Source organism: Mytilus californianus, unplaced genomic scaffold (genome assembly GCF_021869535.1).
Source record: "Mytilus californianus isolate M0D057914Y unplaced genomic scaffold, xbMytCali1.0.p SCAF_9, whole genome shotgun sequence".
Lineage (NCBI taxonomy): Eukaryota > Metazoa > Mollusca > Bivalvia > Mytilida > Mytilidae > Mytilus > Mytilus californianus.
Genome location: NW_026262745.1, coordinates 85205036 through 85226845, shown reverse-complemented (window position 1 = coordinate 85226845; position 21810 = coordinate 85205036). Strand labels below are relative to the sequence as shown.

Below are 21810 nucleotides of genomic sequence, written 5' to 3'. Positions count from 1 at the left end.
AGTTCCATGTTTTTCTCCAGTATGTATTCTCATATGTCATGCATGTACTAGTAAGTTGTATCTTGTAACATATGTCACATGTTATGTAAAACGTTTATTACAATATAAAATAAAATGCTCCGCTGGGCGCAGCTTGATACGACCGCAGAGGTCGAACCCTGAACAGTTGGGGCAAGTACGGACACAACATTCAAGCTTGATACAGCACTGAATTTGGATTGTGATTAAATATTTGACACAGCATAGGCTTCTGACACAGACTGAATGTGGTCTAAGAACTTAAAAAAATTTAATTTACCTATTCAAACCATATCATTATTATTTGCTTTTATATATAAATCAGAAATAACCAATTTAAAATGGAAAATTTTAAAGAAAAAAAAAAAGGAAAAAAAGGAAAATAAAATCCCTCCCCCAAATTTTTTGAACCCCCTTATGATTCATCACCCCCAAACTCAATCCCAACCTTCCCTTTGTGGTATGGTACCTTGCTGTACAATTTCAGAGAGATCCATTCACTTGAACACAAGTTATTGTCTGGAAACTAGAAAAATGCTTGTTTTTTGGCCCCTTTTTGGTCCCCAATTCCTAAACGTTTAAGGCAATTACCCCCAAACTCAAACCCAGCTTTCCCTTTGTGATATGGAACCTTGTAGTACAATTTTATAAAGATCCATACACTTACACACAAGTTATTGTCCTGAAACTAGAAAAATGCTTGTTTTTTGCACCTTTTTGGCCCTTAATTCCTAAAATTTTGAGGGAATTACCCCCAAAATCAATCCCAGCCTTCCCTTTGTGGTATGGTAGATTGTAGTACAATTTCAGAGAGATCCATACACTTGAACACAAGTTATTGTCTGGAAACTAGAAAAATGCTTGTTTTTTGGCCCCTTTTTGGCCCCAGATTCCTAAACGTTTAAGGCAATCACCCCCAAACTCAAACCCAGCTTTCCCTTTGTGATATGGAACCTTGTAGTACAATTTCAAAAAGATCCATACACTTACACACAAGTTATTGTCATGAAAATAGAAAAATGCTTGTTTTTTGCCCCTTTTTTTGCCCCTAATTCTCAAATTTTTAGACAAATACCCCCAAAATCAATCCCAGCATTCCCTTTGTGATATGGAACCTTGTGGTACAATGTCAGAGAGATCCATACTCTAACACACAAGTTATGTCTGGAAGTTACAAAAATGCTTATTTTTGGCCCCTAATTCCTTAACTATTGGTACCATAACCCCCGAAATCAATCCCAACCTTCCTTTTGTGGTATTGAACCTTATGGTAAAATTTCATAGAGATCCATTCACTTAAACTAAAGTTAGAGTGAGAAAACCAATGTGTCTTCGGACGACGACGCCGCTCGCCAACGTCATACCAATACGCGACCACAAATTTTTTTTGCGGTCGTATAAAAAGAAAATGTTGTATGATTGCTAATGAGACAACTTTCGACAAGAGACAAAATGACACAGAAATTAACAACTATATGTCACCGTACGCCTTTCAACAATGACCAAAGCCCATACCGAATAGTCAGCTATTAAAGGCCCGAAATGACAAATGTAAAACAATTCAAACGAGAAAACTAACGGCCTAATTTATGTACAAAAATGAACGATAAACAAATATGTAACACATCAACAAACGACAACCACTGAATTACAGGTTCCTGACTTGGGACAGGTACATACATACAGAATGGGGTTAAACATGTTAGCGGGATCCTAACCTTCCAATAACCTGGGACAGTGGTGTAACAGTACAACATAAGAACGAACTATAAAAATCACTTGAAAAGGTTTAATTCACAAGTGTGTTTCCTCATGCGAAGTAATAACTGTTTATCGCCACTAAAGATTTTACAACATAGTACATAGTATAAATTGTTCGTTTTCAGTTTTAGTTTTTGTGTAATACCTCTGTCTGGCATGCTGTGCCTTTTATCATGTTTATTGCAGGTGAGACCATAGAGACAAAAACTATCATATATACAAGAGTTTTTAATTGATAAATTTACAATTTCAAAAGGTAAAAAATAATACTTTAATTATTTTAGAGTACATCAAATAAACACCAGTTAAATTGTACATTTGCTTAGAAATCTGTCATTTTCGTCAGGTTAATTTCGGGTATTACACGTAGTTGTAAGTTGTACTTTCCATTTAACCTAAATTCATTTACATCATATGTTACATCTAAAAGGTTCATCACATGATCTAAAAGGTTTATCACATGATCTAAAAGGTTCATCACGTGATATAAAAGGTTCATCACATGGTCTAACAGGTTCATCACGTGATCACAGATAATAATGATTTGTGTGTAATTTTTGTGTGTAGTCGTAATTTATTCTCTTCACTAAAGCTTTTACGACAGACACCACATAAAAATTGTTCAATTTTAATATTTGATATTGTGTGATCATGGTGATGTTGATCATTCTTTGATATTGTGAACTCTTGATCAGTATTTAATATTGTGTGATCTTGATCAGTATTTGATATTGGGTGATCATGGTGATGTTGATCATTCTTTGATATTGTGAACTCTTGATCAGTTTTTAATATTGTGTGATCTTGGAGATGTTGATCATTCTTTGATATTATGAACACTTGATCAGTATTTAATATTGTGTGATCTTGATCAGTATTTGATATTGGGTGATCATGGTGATCTTGATCATTATATGATATTGTGAACTCTTGATCAGTATTTAATATTGTGTAATCTTGATCAGTATTTGATATTGTGTGATCATGGTGATCTTGCTCATTATATGATATTGTGAACTCTTGATCAGTATTAAAATTTGTGTGATCATCATGATCATGATTATCATGGTGATGTTGATCATTATATGATATTGTGTGATCATGGTTATCTTGATCAGTATTTGATATTGTGTGATCATGATCATTGCTAATATCATTTCTGTCATTAGCCATGGTGTTAGTTATATCACAAGCGTGTTTTTTCATGTGTAGTACTAATATTGTATCCCCACTAAAGATTTCACCACATACACCGCATATAAATTGTTCATTTTCAGTTTCAGTTCTTGTGGGTTCCTGATCATTGCTTAAATGATTACTGACATTAGCCATTGTGTTATTTACACCATGTTTATCAGGTTTAATTTCCGTTTGTTTTACTAAAAACTTTCGTAGTATGTTTTTTGATGCAGCAAATTCAGTTTTTGGCGAGTATTTCTGTAAATGACATCTGCAATTTGCAAAATCGCATACATTACAATGATCAGCATGTATTTTCATATGGTTAGCTAAGGTGCATCTATGAGTAAACCCTTTAAAACAAATATCACATTTATAAGGTGTTTCTCCAGTGTGTGTCCTCATATGTACTTGCAATCTTAGCTTTCCCTTAAACCCTTTATCACATATCTTACATGTAAAAGGTAAGTTATCAGAAGTCTCTTTCCTCTTAGGTAGTACATGTAGTAATGACTGTTTATCTAGACTAAAGCTTTTATCATTCACAACACATATATTTTGTTCATTTGAAGTTTTAGTTCCTGTGGGATCCTGACCATTGTCAACAACATTTCTGAAATGCATATCTACACCAGATTTATCAGGAGTTTTTCCGTTATTTTTTCTGAAATATTCTTGTAGTTTGTTTTTTGATGCTGCATTAATTCTTATGTCCCTTTTTGGTATTTGGCTCTGTGGATGACCATGATGTATGTTCCTATGTCTAGTTAAGGAGGTTCTACGGCCAAAAGCTTTACAACAAATATCACATTTATAAGGTTTTTCTCCAGTATGTGTTCTCATATGTAACTGTAATTTTGTCTCTCCAATAAACCCTTTAAAACAAATATCACATTTATAAGGTTGTTCTCCTGTGTGTGTTCTCATATGTATCAGGAATACTTTCTTTCCCTTAAACTCTTTACAACATATGCCACAGGTTTCGGTTCTTTTAGGTTCCTGATCATTGCTTAAATGATTACTGACATTATCCATTGTGCTATTTACACTATGTTTATCAGGTTTAATTTCCGTTTGTTTTACTAAAAACTTTCGTAGTATGTTTTTTGATGCAGCAAATTCACCTTTTGGTGAGTATTTCTGTAAATGACATCGGCAATTTGCAAAATGGCATACTTTACAATGAACAGCATGTATTTTCATATGGTTAGCTAAGGTGCACCTTTGAGTAAACCCTTTAAAACAAATATCACATTTATAAGGTATTTCTCCAGTGTGTGTCCTCATATGTACTTGTAATCTTATCTCTCCCTTAAACCCTTTATCACATATCTTACATGTAAAAGGTAAGTTATCAGAAGTCTCTTTCCTCTTAGGTAGTAATGACTGTTTATCTAAACTAAAGCTTTTATCATTCACAACACATATATTTTGTTCATTTGAAGTTTTAGTTCCTGTGGGATCCTGACCATTGTCAACAACATTTCTAAAATACATATCTACACCAGATTTATCAGGTTTTTTTCCGGTATTTTTTCTGAAATACTCCCGTAGTTTGTTTTTTGATGCTGCATTAATTCTTATGTCCCTTTTTGGTATTTGGCTCTGTAGATGACCATGATGTACATGATGTATGTTCCTATGTCTAGTTAAGGAGGTTCTACGGCCAAAAGCTTTACAACAAATATCACATTTATAAGGTTTTTCTCCAGTGTGTGTTCGCATATGTAACTGTAATTTTGTCTCTCCAATAAACCCTTTAGAACAAATATCACATTTATAAGGTTGTTCTCCTGTGTGTGTTCTCATATGTATCAGGAATACTTTCTTTCCCTTAAACTCTTTACAACATATGCCACAGGTTTCGGTTCTTTTAGGTTCCTGATCATTGCTTAAATGATTACTGACATTAGCCATTGTGTTATTTACACTATGTTTATCAGGTTTAATTTCCGTTTGTTTTACTAAAAACTTTCGTAGTATGTTTTTTGATGCAGCAAATTCACCTTTTGGCGAGTATTTCTGTAAATGACATTGGCAATTTGCAATATCACATACTTTACAATGAACAGCATGTATTTTCATATGGTTAGCTAAGGTGCACCTTTGAGTAAACCCTTTAAAACAAATATCACATTTATAAGGTGTTTCTCCAGTGTGCGTTCTCATATGTACTTGTAATCTTATCTCTCCCTTAAACCCTTTACCACATATCTCACATGTAAAAGGTAAGTTATCAGAAGTCTCTTTCCTCTTATTTAGTAATGACTGTTTATCTTGACTAAAGCTTTTATCATTCACTATATATTTGTTTTGTTCATTTGCAGTTTTAGTTCCTGTTGGATCCTGACCATTGGCAAAAACATTTCTGACATTAGCCATCGTGTTAACTTCACCAGATTCATCAGGTTTTTTTCCAATACTTTTTCTGAAAAATTCCCGTAGTTTGTTTTTTAATGCTGCAACTTTTTGGTCGCTTAGTTCTATTTGGCTCCGTAGATGACCATGATGTTTGTTCCTATGTCTTGTTAAGGAGGTTCTACATCCAAAAGCTTTACAACAAATATCACATTTATAAAGATTTTCTCCTGTGTGTGTTCTCATATGTAACTGTAATTTTGTCTCTCCAATAAAACCTTTTGAACAAATATCACATTTATAAGGTGTTTCTCCAGTGTGTGTCCTCATATGTACTTGTAATCTTATCTCTCCCTTAAACCCTTTATCACATATCTTACATGTAAAAGGTAAGTTATCAGAAGTCTCTTTCCTCTTAGGTAGTAATGACTGTTTATCTAAACTAAAGCTTTTATCATTCACAACACATATATTTTGTTCATTTGAAGTTTTAGTTCCTGTGGGATCCTGACCATTGTCAACAACATTTCTAAAATACATATCTACACCAGATTTATCAGGTTTTTTTCCGGTATTTTTTCTGAAATACTCCCGTAGTTTGTTTTTTGATGCTGCATTAATTCTTATGTCCCTTTTTGGTATTTGGCTCTGTAGATGACCATGATGTACATGATGTATGTTCCTATGTCTAGTTAAGGAGGTTCTACGGCCAAAAGCTTTACAACAAATATCACATTTATAAGGTTTTTCTCCAGTGTGTGTTCGCATATGTAACTGTAATTTTGTCTCTCCAATAAACCCTTTAGAACAAATATCACATTTATAAGGTTGTTCTCCTGTGTGTGTTCTCATATGTATCAGGAATACTTTCTTTCCCTTAAACTCTTTACAACATATGCCACAGGTTTCGGTTCTTTTAGGTTCCTGATCATTGCTTAAATGATTACTGACATTAGCCATTGTGTTATTTACACTATGTTTATCAGGTTTAATTTCCGTTTGTTTTACTAAAAACTTTCGTAGTATGTTTTTTGATGCAGCAAATTCACCTTTTGGCGAGTATTTCTGTAAATGACATTGGCAATTTGCAAAATCACATACTTTACAATGAACAGCATGTATTTTCATATGGTTAGCTAAGGTGCACCTTTGAGTAAACCCTTTAAAACAAATATCACATTTATAAGGTGTTTCTCCAGTGTGCGTTCTCATATGTACTTGTAATCTTATCTCTCCCTTAAACCCTTTACCACATATCTCACATGTAAAAGGTAAGTTATCAGAAGTCTCTTTCCTCTTATTTAGTAATGACTGTTTATCTTGACTAAAGCTTTTATCATTCACAATATATTTGTTTTGTTCATTTGCAGTTTTAGTTCCTGTTGGATCCTGACCATTGGCAAAAACATTTCTGACATTAGCCATCGTGTTAACTTCACCAGATTCATCAGGTTTTTTTCCAATACTTTTTCTGAAAAATTCCCGTAGTTTGTTTTTTAATGCTGCAACTTTTTGGTCGCTTAGTTCTATTTGGCTCTGTAGATGACCATGATGTTTGTTCCTATGTCTTGTTAAGGAGGTTCTACATCCAAAAGCTTTACAACAAATATCACATTTATAAAGATTTTCTCCTGTGTGTGTTCTCATATGTAACTGTAATTTTGTCTCTCCAATAAAACCTTTTGAACAAATATCACATTTATAAGGTTGTTCTCCTGTGTGTGTTCTCATATGTATCTGGAATTTTTTCTTTCCCTTAAACTCTTTAGAACAAATATCACATTTATGAGGTTGGTCTTCATTGTGTGTTCTCATATGTACGCGTAAGAGTCTCATTTGATTAAACCCTTTACAACATATGCCACAGGTTAAAGGTTCATCTCCATATACATATATATGTGTTTGTGAGGATTCACTTTGACTGTTAACATTGCTATGAATCAGTGTTGGCTTGTATTCACTTTGACTGTTATCATTATTATGAATCAGTGTTGGCTGGTATTGACTTTGACTGATATCATTGCTATGAATCAGTGTTGGCTGGTATTCACTTCGACTGTTATCATTGCTATGAATCAGTGTTGGCTGGTGTTCAATTTGGCTGTCATCATTGCTATAAATCAGTGTTGGCTGGTATTCACTTTGACTGTAATTATTGCTATGAATAAGTGTTGGCTGGTATTCACATCGACTGTTAACATTGCTATAAATCAGTGTTGGCTTGTATTCAATTTGACTGGTATCATTGCTATAAATCAGTGTTGGTTTGTATTCATTTTGACTGTTATCATTGCTATTAATCGGTGTTGGCTGGTATTCACTTTGACTGTAATCATTGCTATGAATAAGTGTTGGCTGGTATTCACATCGACTGTTAACATTGCTATAAATCAGTGTTGGCTTGTATTCACTTTGACTGGTATCATTGCTATAAATCAGTGTTGGCTGGTATTCATTTTGACTGTTATCATTGCTATGAATCGGTGTTGGCTGGTTATTAGTATGATCAGGAGATGTAACCATTTCATTTGTGTCAAATATTTGTATTTGGGTTCCTATTTCAGTGGTCTGTTTCGCATGTTTTGACAGTAAGGCTAACTTTGCCTAAAAAATAAAAAGACATTTGGTAGTTGACAGTCTTATCTAAATATATATTATCTATGAATATAAACTATAATATATTTACCCAAAACATTTAAATTGATCATAATGTCTAGCCAAGTTAAAACACAGTCAAATATCAGAATAGACAAATGATAGATGAATTGGTGTTCAACACCACTTACAACACTGTATATTATGCTATTAAATGGAGGTCAGTTTTTGTTAGTGGAGGCAGCCAGAGAAACCCATGAGAGCACCCTAGACCCTCCCTAGGAAAATTAACAATTCTAGTCAATTAAGATTGGAGGTGGGCGCACCTGCCACATGCAAAATTCAAACTCACAACCTTAGTGTTGACTGGCTAGTGATACAGTATTTTGACTACTTAGACAACTCAGCCACAGAGGCCCCTATCATAATAGAAATCTTCAAACTGATTATGATTTAACTGGGTTCTCATGTTTATGCTAATAAACAAAACAAACACGTTTAACACATTATATTATCCTTATAAATAACTATAAGCACCTTGGGAGCAGGATCAGTTTTTTTGCGGGATACATGTTGCTAAGTCTTCAGCTTTCTTTGCTATACGTATACTGTACATTAATTGTTTGCCTGTTGATCTTATTTCCCTTTTTAGCCATGGCATTATCAGTTTAAGGGACTTTGGTATCTTTGGTCTCTCTTTCAAAGTTTGCATTTATATATACTTGTATGTGTGCATTACGCTTCCTATTTAGAGTGCATTTCTTTCTAACCAAAGTTTGGTAAACATTGTGTGCCGTTTGTTAAACGTTACAAAAGTAGAAACAAATGCCTCGTTTAATCAGTGTTTACTGACCCTGTTTGAACTGTCAAAAAGGTATACACGTGTACATGTTGTTGGTATTTGAACTTATTACGCGTAGAAGATAGCCTCCGTAGAAGATGTTATAGACACAGACAATGACAGAGGACATCGCTCCTCTATGCATATTTAATTTAAGTGGCAGTTCTTCATCTTAATCAGAAGGATGTATGAAGATATATAGAGATGATAAAGCCTTTTTTAAAAAGAGGTATGTTCTTTCTTGTCATAACTAAAAACGATGTCTAAAATTACTCAAATTTAGGTATTACGCCGCCCCCTTTCTTTCATTGGTGTTATTTTAATGAAAGAAAAGAGGTTAATACCTAAATTTGAGTAATTTTAGACATTGTTTTGAGTTATGATAAGCAAGAACATACCTCTTTCTTTCGTGTAAAAATACGTTTAGATAATTGATTTAATGTTAAAGTTAGAAAGAAATAATAATAATTATAAATTCTTTATTTAAAGAGGATAAACTCAGTTAGTTACAATAAACTAATCTTCCCTGAGGCCCTCACATACAAATTACAATACAATCAAAAACAGATATTTACACATAGTTAATTTACAGTCAATTAGTTCAATTTAATTTTACTAAAATGATAAGATATAAGACTGTGCAAGATGCACATGTAGTCAAAAAATCAAATAAAAATAAAAATAAAAGAATATACAAATACATTGTAGAAAACATAATCTTATCAGGACTGTGTTAAGTACTTCTTGATACTTTGTTTAAAAGTATAAGTGTTTTGAGTTTTACGCATTTTGTGTGGTAGTCCATTCCATATCACTGATCCAGAATAAACTAAAGATTTCTTAAATAGCTCAGCTTTTGGCTTAGGAACCATCAGATTACCTTGAGTGACACCTCTCAATGAGTAAGGATTATTATCTGATTTCAGTTTAAACTTTTGAACTAGGTACATTGGTGCTTCCATGCGCATACATTTATATAGAAATAAATATTTGTGGTATTTGATTCTATATTGTCAACTGTCATCCACCCAAGTTCTTTAAATAAGGGGGCTGAGGGGGATTTAGGATCTGCATCTAGAATTAATCTTGCTGCCCTTTTTCGGAGTTTTAAAATTCTTGTTATCCCTTAATTTTTACATTCACCCAAAATAATACAGCAGTAGTCAATCAGGGGCAGAATATACCCATTGTAATGCATCGTTTGTATAGTTTGTTAAAGTGTATTCAAACTTTGCAAACATATTTAAGAAACAAATGTTCTAAACGTGTGCTCGCTGAACCGTTTGTATCGTTTTTGTTAGAAAGAAATGCGCTCACAGTAAACCTTTATTTTCCTATCATTTTGACAATTGTGTCATTTTTGTTAAGTTATAACTCATATGAATACATTTGTTATGTCTTGATTATGTCACAACATAAATATCAACCTTTAACCTATCATATATATACAGATAGCAAAATAAGGAGTACTTTGCAAAGGAGTAGGAGCCGGTTTTGGCCCTAGAAATCAGGGCTCACACTACTTCAGAATCATAGGGAGAAGTGACTTCTCTTTTTGAAATTGAGAGGGAGAAGTGGTGAGATTTGAAAGAGAAGTGCTTGTTCGCTCCCAGTGCTACAATGTTTGGTTTTTACTATAATACATTAAGGGCCATATGTATCTTATTTTTTATATTGTTCAATTTGTACCTGGGTATACAATTAAAGAAACTGTTCAAAAGTAAATGTGGATAGTGTCCACATGTGGACACAGATTATGTCCCCACTTGCATATCATATAGTTATAAAGGGACATAACTGAAGAAGGGTAAATGTGACGCTTCCCAAATTTGAACTTGATCTGAGTTTTGTGGTAATAAGCATAGCGTGTAAGTCTCATAACGTTTGGTTGAGGCTAACTTAAGAACAGAACAGAAACTAAACATTGATCAATATTTCTATTTGTAAACACGCATAACTCTAGAACAGTTGTGCATAAGTTTTATAACATTTGGTTGAGACAGACTAAAAAATTCAGCAATTTCTATGTTTATAAAGGGACATAACTCAAGAATGGTAAAAATGTTGCCACCAAATTTCGTACTTAATTTGTTTTATGTAGTAATAAGCATTGTGTATAATAGTATAAGTTTCATAACATTTAGTCGAGGCAAACTAAAGTTAGAAAACGGAAACAAAAAAATTGTACTTGATCTTAGTTTTGTGGTAATGAATATTGTGTAAAGGTTTCATAATGTTTGGTTGGGGCAAACTTAAGTTTATACAGAATGGAAACTAAAAATTTTGCAATCTTTCGATTTATAAAGGGGCATATCTCAATAATGGTTAAAGTGACATGTACTACCCAAATTCAACTTGATCTGTGTTTTATCATTGGAAGTCAAAATTAAACATTGCATTGAATAAAGCATTGATTGTAGTTGATTTAACTATAATCATGGACAAAGGAAGATAACTCCAATTTTAAAAATAAAATGCTCCGCAGGGCGCAGCTTGATACGACCGCAGAGGTCGAACCCTGCACAGTTGGGGCAAGTATGGACACAACATTCAAGCTTGATACAGCTCTGAATTTGGATTGTGATTAAATATTTGACACAGCATAGGTTTCTGACACAGAATGAATGTGGTCTAAGAACTTAAAAATTTTAAATTGGACATTCACCTATTATGGTCCAATATCCAAAATCTTAATACATGGTTAGATTCAGCATATCAAAGAACCCCAAGAATTCAATTTTTGATGAAATCAAACAAAGTTTAATTTTGGACCCTTTTGACCTCAATGTGGACAAAAAATTGTCAACTATGTATTGGCTTCCGAAGCTACACAAAACACCTTACAAATATAGATTCATTTCGTCTTCAAGCCATTGTTCCACTACTAAATTGTCTATACTTCTTACCAGTACACTTGGTACAATCAAAAACCTGATAATAAATTGTTCAAATAAGGCCTTCGAAAATAGTGGAATTAATTACTTTTGGAGTGTCAAGAACTCGTTGGAAGTACTTGATAAATTGCATGCATATATTGGTGATTTTGAATCTGTTCAAAGTTTTGATTTTTCTACCCTATATACCACATTGCCTCACATTCTTATTAAGAAAAAATTCACACACCTAATTAAATGGGCATTTAAAAAGTCAGAATGTGAATATATATGTTCAAACTCTTTTAGGTCATTTTTTAGTAGCAATAAACAAAAAAACTATGTCAATTGGACATGCTTTGATACTATATATGCCCTTGAATTTTTACTAGATAACATTTTTGTTCGCTTTGGAGATTCCGTATATCGTCAGGTCATCGGAATTCCAATGGGGACTAACTGTGCACCACTTATTGCGGACCTTTTTTTGTATTGCTATGAGTTACAATTTATGACAAAAATCAGCAAAGACCCATCGAAACAACATCTGATACACAAATTTAATAATACTTTTAGATATTTGGAATATATTTTGGCTCTCAATAATGACGACTTCAGTATGTATACTAAAGAAATTTATCCTGTTGAACTTACTTTAAATAAAGCTAATACTAACAATGACCACTGCCCTTTCCTCGATCTTGATATCTATATCATTAACGGAAAGCTTAATACTAAAATATATGATAAAAGAGATGATTTTTCATTTCCTATCGTTAATTATCCATTTTTAGATGGTGACGTTCCCTTGTCACCATCTTACGGTGTTTATATATCTCAACTTGTACGATTCGCTCGTGTATGTAACAATGTTTTAGATTTTAACGAGAGAAATTTATGTATTACTGAAAAATTATTACACCAGGGTTTTCGATATCACAAACTAGTCAAAACATTTACTAAATTTTATCATCGGTATAAGGACATCATTCGTAAATATAGCTCAACATGCAGACTTCTTATACGTTCAGGTATTTCACATTTAATTTTTTATGGAAATATTCTTTATAAAGCACAAAAATGCCAGTATTCACCTCTGAAGCTAACAAAACCTTTAAATAGACTTATTAAGAAGGGATATAGTTACGATATATAGTTACTGTTGTCAGGTTATTAAAGATTGCATATTTTGGCGTTAATATTGATTCACTTATAGGGTCTTTGCATCGGCACTAAACACATTTATTTAAAAACCAGTTGTTGGCATGACACGGGTTATGTTCTTCTCATATATGTTATGATGGTATGATACTAAACCCCTAACGGGAAGGATTGTGCCTGATATTCATATGATGAAGACATAATCTTTCAATCAGTTTAATTGAAGTCTGGAGCTGGCATGTCAGTTAACTGCTAGTAGTCTGTTGTTATTTATGTATTATTGTCATTTTGTTTATTTTCTTTGGTTACATCTTCTGACATCAGACTCGGACTTCTCTTGAACTGAATTTTAATGTGCGTATTGTTATGCGCTTACTTTTCTACATTGGCTAGAGGTATAGGGGGAGGGTTGAGATCTCATAAACATGTTTAACCCCTCCGCATTTTTGCGCCTGTCCCAAGTCAGGAGCCTCTAGCCTTTGTCAGTCTTGTATTATTTTTAATTTTAGTTTCTTGTGTACAATTTGGAGTTTAGTATGGCGTTCATTATCACTGAACTAGTATATATATTTGTTTAGGGGCCAGCTGAAGGACGCCTCCGGTTGCGGGAATTTCTCGCTGCATTGAAGACCTGTTGGTGACCTTCTGCTGTTGTCTGTTCTATGGTCGGGTTGTTGTCTCTTTGACACATTCCCCATTTCCATTCTCAATTTTAAAGTTGATAACGGGGCCCAAAAATCAAAAATCTAAATACATGGTTAGATTCAGCATATCAAAGAACCCCATATATTCAATTTTTGTTGAAATCAAACAAAGTTTAATTATGGACCCCGATTTGGACCAACTTGAAAACTGGGCCCATAATAAAAAAATCTAAATACATGTTTAGATTCAGCATATCAAAAAACCCTAAAAATTCAATTTTTGTTAAAATCAAACTAAGTTTAATTTTGGACCCTTTGGACCTTTATGTAGACCAATTTAAAAACGGGGCCCAAAATCCCAAAAACTTAATACACGGTTAGATTCAGCATATTAAAGAACCCCAAGAATTCAAGAATAAAACCCCATTGAAATTGATCAAGAAATAAGCAATTTATACGAAGTATCTTCTTTTGCACAATACTGTGCAATTGAATATTTCTTGCTATTGCGCAATACTGTACAATTGACAATTTCTTGCTATTGCGCAATATTGTGCTATTGGATATTTCTTGCTATTGCCCAATACTGTGCAATTGAAGATTTCTTGCTATTGCGCAATACTGTGCAATTGAAGATTTCTTGCTATTGTGCAATACTGTGCAATTGAAAATTTCTTGCTATTGCACAATACTTATTATATAATAATTTACACATCCTGTTTGGTGTGTATCTCCTACCATATCATTATTATTTGCTTTTAAATATTAATCAGAAATAACAAACTTAAAATGGAAAATTTTAAAAGAAAAAAAAAGGAAAAAAAGAAAAAAAAAGAAAAAAAACAAATCCCCCCCCAAAATTTTTTTTTTCAACCCCCTTATGATTCATCACCCTCAAACTCAATCCCAGCCTTCCCTTTGTGGTATGGTACCTTGCAGTACAATTTCAGAGAGATCCATACACTTGAACACAAGTTATTGTCTGGAAACTAGAAAAATGCTTATTTTTGGCCCCTTTTTGGCCCCCAATTCCTTAACGTTTCGGGCAATTACCCCTAAACTCAAACCCAGCTTTCCCTTTGTGATATGGAACCTTGTAGTACAATTTCAGAAATATCCAAACACTTACACACAAGTTATTGTCATGAAACTAGAAAAATGCTTGTTTTTGCCCCTTTTTTGGCCCCTAATTCCTAAAATTTTGAGGCAATTACCCCCTAAATCAATTACAGCCTTCCCTTTGTGATATGGAACCTTGTGGTACAATGTCAGAGAGATCCATACACTTACACACAAGTTATTGTCTGGAAGTTACAAAAATGCTTATTTTTGGCCCCTTTTTGGCCCCTAATTCCTTAACTGTTGGTACCATAACCCCCAAAAGCAATCCCAACCTTCCTTTGGTGGTATTGAACCTTATGGTAAAATTTCATGGAGATCCATTCACTTAAACTAAAGTTAGAGTGCGAAAACCAATGTGTCTTCGGACGACGCCAGACGACGACGACGACGACGCCAACGTCATACCAATATACGACCAAAAAATTTTTAATTTTTGCGGTCGTATAATAACTTGATATTTAGAAGAAAATAAAAATGTTGCAATTTTTCCATTTATAAAGGGGCATAACTCTAAAACTGTTAAAGTGACGCCACCAAAATTCAAATTTGATCTGTGTTTTGTAGTAATAAGCATTTTGTATAAGTTTCATAACATTTGGTTGATGCAAACATAAGATAGAGAACGGAAACTAAACATTTTGCAATTTTTCCATTTATAAAGGGGCATAACTCTAGAACGGTTCAAATGATGCCATTAAAATTCAAATTTAATCTGTGTTTTGTGGTAGTAAGCATTGTGTATAAGTTTCATAACATTTGGTTGAGGCAAACTTAAGTTAGAGAACGGAAACCAATTTTGGGACGTATGGACGGACGTACGCATGTACAGACAGACAAGGGTAAAACTTAATGCCCCCACTGCTACGACGGGGCAATAAAAACTACTCTGTTATCATGTTCATGAAACTGACAGAAAATAGAATGATTGAAAACTAAGCTATTTCTAATAAATATAAACCAGTCGTCAAAGTTTAATGAAAACGGCTCTAAGCACATTAACATGATTAAGGATATTGTCTAAAACTTGAAAATCACCCCTTTTTCATGTTTTTTTATGAATAAAATCTTATAACTCAGAAACGTAAAATCTAAAATTTATAATAAAATGCTCCGAGGGGCGCAGCTTGATACGACCGCAGAGGTCGAACCCTGAACAGTTGGGGCAAGTATGGACACAACAATCAAGCTTGATACAGCTTTGCATTTGGATTGTGATTAAATATTTGACACAGCATAAATTTCTGACACAGAATGAAAGTGGTCTAAGAACTTAAAAATTTTAAATTGGACATTCACCTATTATGGTCCAATATCCAAAATCTAAATACATGGTTAGATTCAGCATATCAAAGAACCCCAAAAATTCAATTTTTGATGAAATCAAACAAAGTTTAATTTTGGACCCTTTTGACCTCAATGTGGACAAAGTTGATAACGGGGCCCAAAAATCAAAAATCTAAATACATGGTTAGATTCAGCATATCAAAGAACCCCATATATTTAATTTTTGTTGAAATCAAACAAAGTTTAATTTTGGACCCAGATTTGGACCAACTTGAAAACTGGGCCCATAATCAAAAATCTAAATACATGTTTAGATTCAGCATATCAAAGAACCCTAAGAATTCAATTTTTGTTAAAATCAAACTAAGTTTAATTTTGGACCCTTTGGACCTTAATGTAGACCAATTTGAAAACGGAACCAAAAATTAAGAATCTAAATACACGGTTAGATTCGGCATATCAAAGAACCCCAATAATTCAATTTTTGATGAAATCAAACAAAGTTTAATTTTAGACCCTTTGGACCTCAATGTGGACCAATTTAAAAACGGGGCCCAAAATCCAAAAACTAAATACACGGTTAGATTCAGCATATTAAAGAACCCCAAGAATTCAAGAATAAAACCCCATTGAAATTGGTCAAGAAATAAGCAATTTATACGAAGTATCTTCTTTTGCACAATACTGTGCAATTAAATATTTCTTGCTATTGCGCAATACTGTACAATTGACAATTTCTTGCGATTGCGCAATATTGTGCTATTGGATATTTCTTGCTATTGCGCAATACTGTGCAATTGAAGATTTCTTGCTATTGCGCAATACTGTGCAATTGAAGATTTCTTGCTATTGTGCAATACTGTGCAATTGAAAATTTCTTGCTATTGCACAATACTTTTTATATAATAATTTACACATCCTGTTTGGTGTGTATCTCCTACTATATCATTATTATTTGCTTTTAAATATAAATCAGAAATAACAAACTTAAAATGGAAAATTTTAAAAGAAAAAAAAAGGAAAAAAAGAAAAAAAAAAGGAAAAAAAAAAAAATCCCCCCCCCAAATTTTTTGAACCCCCTTATGATTCATCACCTCCAAACTCAATCCCAGCCTTCTCTTTGTGGTATGGTACCTTGCAGTACAATTTCAGAGAGATCCATACACTTACACACAAGTTATTGTCTGGAAACTAGAAAAATTTGTTTTTTGGCCCCTTTTTGGCCCCAAATTCCTAAAATATTGAGGCAATTACCCCCATCATCAATCCCAGCCTTCCCTTGGTGGTATGGTACCTTGCAGTACAATTTCAGAGAGATCCATACACTTACACACAAGTTATTGTCCTGAAACTAGAAAAATGCTTGTTTTTTGCCCCTTTTTGGCCACTAATTCCTAAAATTTTTGGCAATTACCCCCATCATCAATTCCAGCTTTCCCTTTGTGGTATGGTACCTTGCAGTACAATTTCAGAGAGATCCATACACTTGAACACAAGTTATTGTCTGGAAACTAGAAAAATGCTTATTTTTGGCCCCTTTTTGGCCCCCAATTCCTAAACGTTTCGGCAATTACCCCCAAACTCAATTCCAGCTTTCCCTTTGTGATATGGAACCTTGTAGTACATTTTCAGAAAGATCCATACACTTACACACAAGTTATTGTCATGAAACTAGAAAAATGCTTGTTTTTTGCCCCTTTTTTGGCCCCTAATTCCTAAAATTTTGAGGCAATTACCTCCAAAATCAATCCCAGCATTCCTTTTGTGATATGGAACCTTGTGGTACAATGTCAGAGAGATCCATACACAAACACACAAGTTATGTCTGGAAGTTACAAAAATGCTTTTTTTTGGCCCCTTTTCGGCCCCTTATTCCTTTACTGTTGGTACCATAACCCCCAAAATCAATCCCAACCTTCCTTTTGTGGCATTGAACCTTGTGGTAAAATTTCATAGAGATCTATGCACTTAAACTAAAGTTAGAGTGCGAAAACCAATGTGTCTTCGGACGAAGCCGGACGACGCCAGACGACGACGACGACGCCAACGTCATACCAATATACGACCACAAAAATTTTTTTGCGGTCGTATAAAAATCAAAAGTGAGCTTACAACATTAGATATAAACAATTTACCAAAGTTTCATTAAAAATGCTGAAAGCACGGAAGGCATTTTTGAGTTCTTGTCCGAAAACTGGAAAATCCCCTTTTTGTAATGAATAAAACCCCATAAATAGTGAACTTATAGTCTAAAATTTATTGAAATCAAAAGGGAGCTCATGTCGATAGAAATAAACAATTTACCAAAGTTTCTTGCAAATTGGTGAAATTGTTTTTGAGTTATTGTCCGAAAACAGGAAAATCCCCCACCCCCCTTTTTCTTAATGAATAAAACCACAAAACTCGGAAACGGTAAATTTGAAATTTAAAAAAAAACTAAAGTGAGCTCACGTCAATAAATATAAACAATTCACCAAAGTTTCATGCATATTGGTTAAAGTGTTTTTGAGTTAATGTCCGAAAACTGGAAAATTCCACTTTTTAAATGAAAAAAAACCCAATAATAGGAAACTAAAAATCTTAAATTTATAAAAAATGAAAGGGAGCTCAGGTCAATAGATATAAACATTTCCTTAAAGTTTCATGCGAATTGGTTAAAGCGTTTTTGAGTTATTGTCCGACATGTTGACGACAGACGGACGGACAGATGGACAACGGTAAACCATAATACGTCCTGTAAACGGACGTATAAAAAACAACTATTCTTCATCAGATAAATCTTTAACAGAAAAGTTTAACTCCAAATTGTCAAAAAAATTGTTTCTTAGTTCTCTATTTAATTTACAATCTAATATAAAATGTTTTTCCTTTTCTAATGTGTTACATTTAAGGCATAATCTCTGCTCTCTAGGAATATTAGAATGTCTGCCTTTTTCTATATTTAAATTATGGTAACTAATTCTTAGTTTTGTTTTTAATTATATATATATATATAGTATTATCACAAGTATTTCTATTTCAACTCCCTCAGGCAAAGTTCGCCTTAGATGAATTTGGCTATTTTTTTATGTATTTTTGTCATATAGCTCTTCAACTGTTTTGGTACTTATACATCCTCGGATTTCAAATGTTTGGCTTTGAGCGTTCCTGATGAAGGTCAATCCAGAAAAGCGCTTCGGACGCATGACATTGTTAAATGTGTTGTTTTTAATTTTTTTTTGAACTTGGTCTGTAACTTGTCATAAAACTATATACCAATCAATAAATCAATACCTTCAAGCACAAAGAAAAATAAATGGGACACAGAATGAGATGATGCTCCCGCTTGGATATCATATAAAGGGACAAAATGAAGAACGGTAAAAGTGATGCTACCCAAATTTATTACCGATCTGAGTTTTGTAGTGATAAACATTGTGTATATATAGGTTTAATAATATTTGGTTGATTTAAACTTAAGTTAGAAAGTGGAAACAAAAAATTCAGCATTTTTTTCCACTAGTGTTTCCTAAAGCTTTAGAAAAGGGCAGGGTAATGTTTTTCTCAGAGGGCACTGTTAGCGTGATTGGCTACATTTAAAGGGCACCCTTTGGACGGAGGACTACACTTTTAGGGCACTCTTAGCATAGATATAAAGGCACTGTAATGGACAGGGATTAAATTGAATATACCATTGTTTCATACTTATCTTGCTTATTGGTAAGAAATGAAGATATGTATATTACTATTAGGTTGTTAATTTAATTCCTTTTAGTAATAAAATTATCACTTCTATACTCAGCTAATAGAATCTTGATCATGTTCATAAAAAATTTGTGCAACTGCCTCATTCCAATCAATTAATCCAGTTATTAAGTTTAACATGTTTAATACTGGACCACTGAGTTTGGTTGTGTAAGGATGTGTTGTGAAAGTGGACTTTGCATGACCAAGAGCATATGCAATGCATCCACCATAAAATTGAGAATGGAAATGGGGAATGTGTCAAAGAGACAACAACCCACCATGTCCACCAAAATTTAGTCTTCGTCTGTATTTTGTGGTAATCATCAGTCAGGGGACTTACTTAAATGAATGATTTCTAAATCACTGATTCAAGTAACATTTTGTCCACAAATGTTGGAAGTAAGTGTTGTCTTTCTTTAATAATCACCTATTTAATTCAAGTAGTACAAATAAATTACTAGACTAAGTGATTTAATTTTATTGTAGCTTTAAATATACAATACTAATGATCCAGGGACTAATTATGTTGCTAAAATTATCAGAACCAACATCTGTGTTGATACATATAGGATGACCGGTCATGTCAGGTGATGACCTTGTACTGAATCTGGGATAATGACATGAAAATCACTTGTTTAAGTATCATACCTCTATTTACTTTAAAAAAATCACTTCTTTAAGTTTTATTATTTTAGGTACCCCTACTAATTTCAACACCCCCGAACAGTGAAATTTTGATCCGGAAAAGTAAAATTTTATTACATAATCTGTAAGATAAAACCTAGAATTTTACAGTAAAAATACTCCCACTGCTTGAAAAAATCTGTTAAGAAAGTATCAGTTCATTATGTAAAGCCTTCATTATAGCATTTTTTCAACAAATATAGAATTTACAGCTAAATGGTTGTATCAAAGGCATAAACCTTTAAAAGAAGAAAAAGGTTCATTTTTTTCAATTTTACTAATAATAAGATGTAATCTAAACCTATATGTTTAAAATTTTGGTAAAACTACAAAATCACAATTTGTGATAAAATTTCGAATTTGCTATTTAAATAAGTGATTTTATAAATCACTTATTTCAGTAATTCCCCTGACTGATCATGGTAATAAGCATTAATGTATAAGTTTCATAACATTTGGTTGAGGCAAACTAAAGTGGGGGAACTTCATGAAACCTTTGGGACATACGGAAGGACAAGGGTAAAACTTAATGGGAACTAATGAAAGCAGTCTCGTTTTAACCAATTAGTTTTTGATAGACTATTTGTGAATAAATACATACTAAGTGTCTTTGACGTCTCTTATGTAGCTTGTTTTCCAAATTTCTTTGACTCCTTGATTTTCTCTTCATTTTAGGCATTTTGTTTCAATCACCAATGTTGCATACCTTACAGAAAAAAATCAAAAAATCTTAAAGTTATATACAAAACAGTCATGACTGTGTGAACAAATATACCTTGTACAATACTTATGTTAAATTAATGTTTGATGAAAGCAGCAAAAAGTTTAATTTAGGACTGTTCAGACTGTTAAGAAATTGAAAACAGGGCACAAAATTATCAGACCAACTTGATTTTTTCATGATAAAATAATGAACCAATTTGAATTACTAAATCAATATCTTCAAAATGATGAAAAAAATAGTGGAAAACTGAATATTTGAGCGAATTTTCGAAGTCCAAGAATCATAACTATGCATAAAATTATCAGACCGGAACAAAATTAAAACTTGATCTGTAACTTGTCATGACAAAACAACATACCTAACATCAAATCAGCTATCTTAAGCATGAAAAAAAAGTGTGGAAAACTGATTTGCCGGACTGAAGGATTGACAGACAGGCAGACAGAGTTCAAACCTAAAGGTCCCCTTCCATATTGTCGGTAGGAGACTAAAAACTTTACTTATACAGTCCTACAGAGCTCAAAATCATCACTTAGAAAACACACAAAATTTTCAAATAAACCTGTCACTCAAATCATTATATACATGATATACATGTACATTTTGTAATTGTGTTATAAATAATTACTTAATACATCTTAAAATCTTGATCAGTTAGGGGACTTACTTAAATGATCTTAAATGAATGATTTCTAAATCACTGATTTAAGTAACATTTGTCTGCAAATGTTGGAAGTAAGAGTTGTCTTTCTTTAATAATCACCTAAATGTGGTCCGAGTACACAGTTATTTCTTAGTGCATTTCTTTTAGACAATAAAAGAAAATAAACAAGCAATCAG

At 33.1% G+C, this 21810-nt stretch overlaps 2 protein-coding genes across 2 annotated transcripts in view; both read right to left on the bottom strand.

Moving 5' to 3' along the window:
- Positions 1 to 1992: 1992 nt before the first annotated feature.
- On the bottom strand, positions 1993 to 4216 carry LOC127714747 (zinc finger protein Xfin-like). Its single transcript, XM_052220800.1, has one exon. The coding sequence runs from the start codon at positions 4159 to 4161 to the stop codon at positions 2299 to 2301; it is 1863 nt and encodes a 620-aa protein (XP_052076760.1). The 5' UTR covers positions 4162 to 4216; the 3' UTR covers positions 1993 to 2298.
- The window catches only part of LOC127714013 (zinc finger protein 728-like), a 34826-nt gene continuing 17185 nt past the window's right edge, over positions 4170 to 21810 (bottom strand). Inside the window, exons 2-4 of the mRNA XM_052219962.1 lie at positions 20848 to 20952; positions 4212 to 7920; positions 4170 to 4180 (exon numbers count right to left, since the gene is read on the bottom strand). Of these exons, the coding sequence (XP_052075922.1) occupies positions 4170 to 4180; positions 4212 to 7920; positions 20848 to 20925 (3798 nt within the window). The 5' untranslated portion in view covers positions 20926 to 20952. The remainder of the gene's footprint in view (positions 4181 to 4211; positions 7921 to 20847; positions 20953 to 21810) is intronic.

Excerpts from the sequence above, each read along its gene's own strand:
- LOC127714747 (XM_052220800.1), bottom strand. The coding sequence starts at position 4,161 with ATGAAAATACATGCTGTTCATTGTAAAGTATGCCATTTTGCAAATTGC.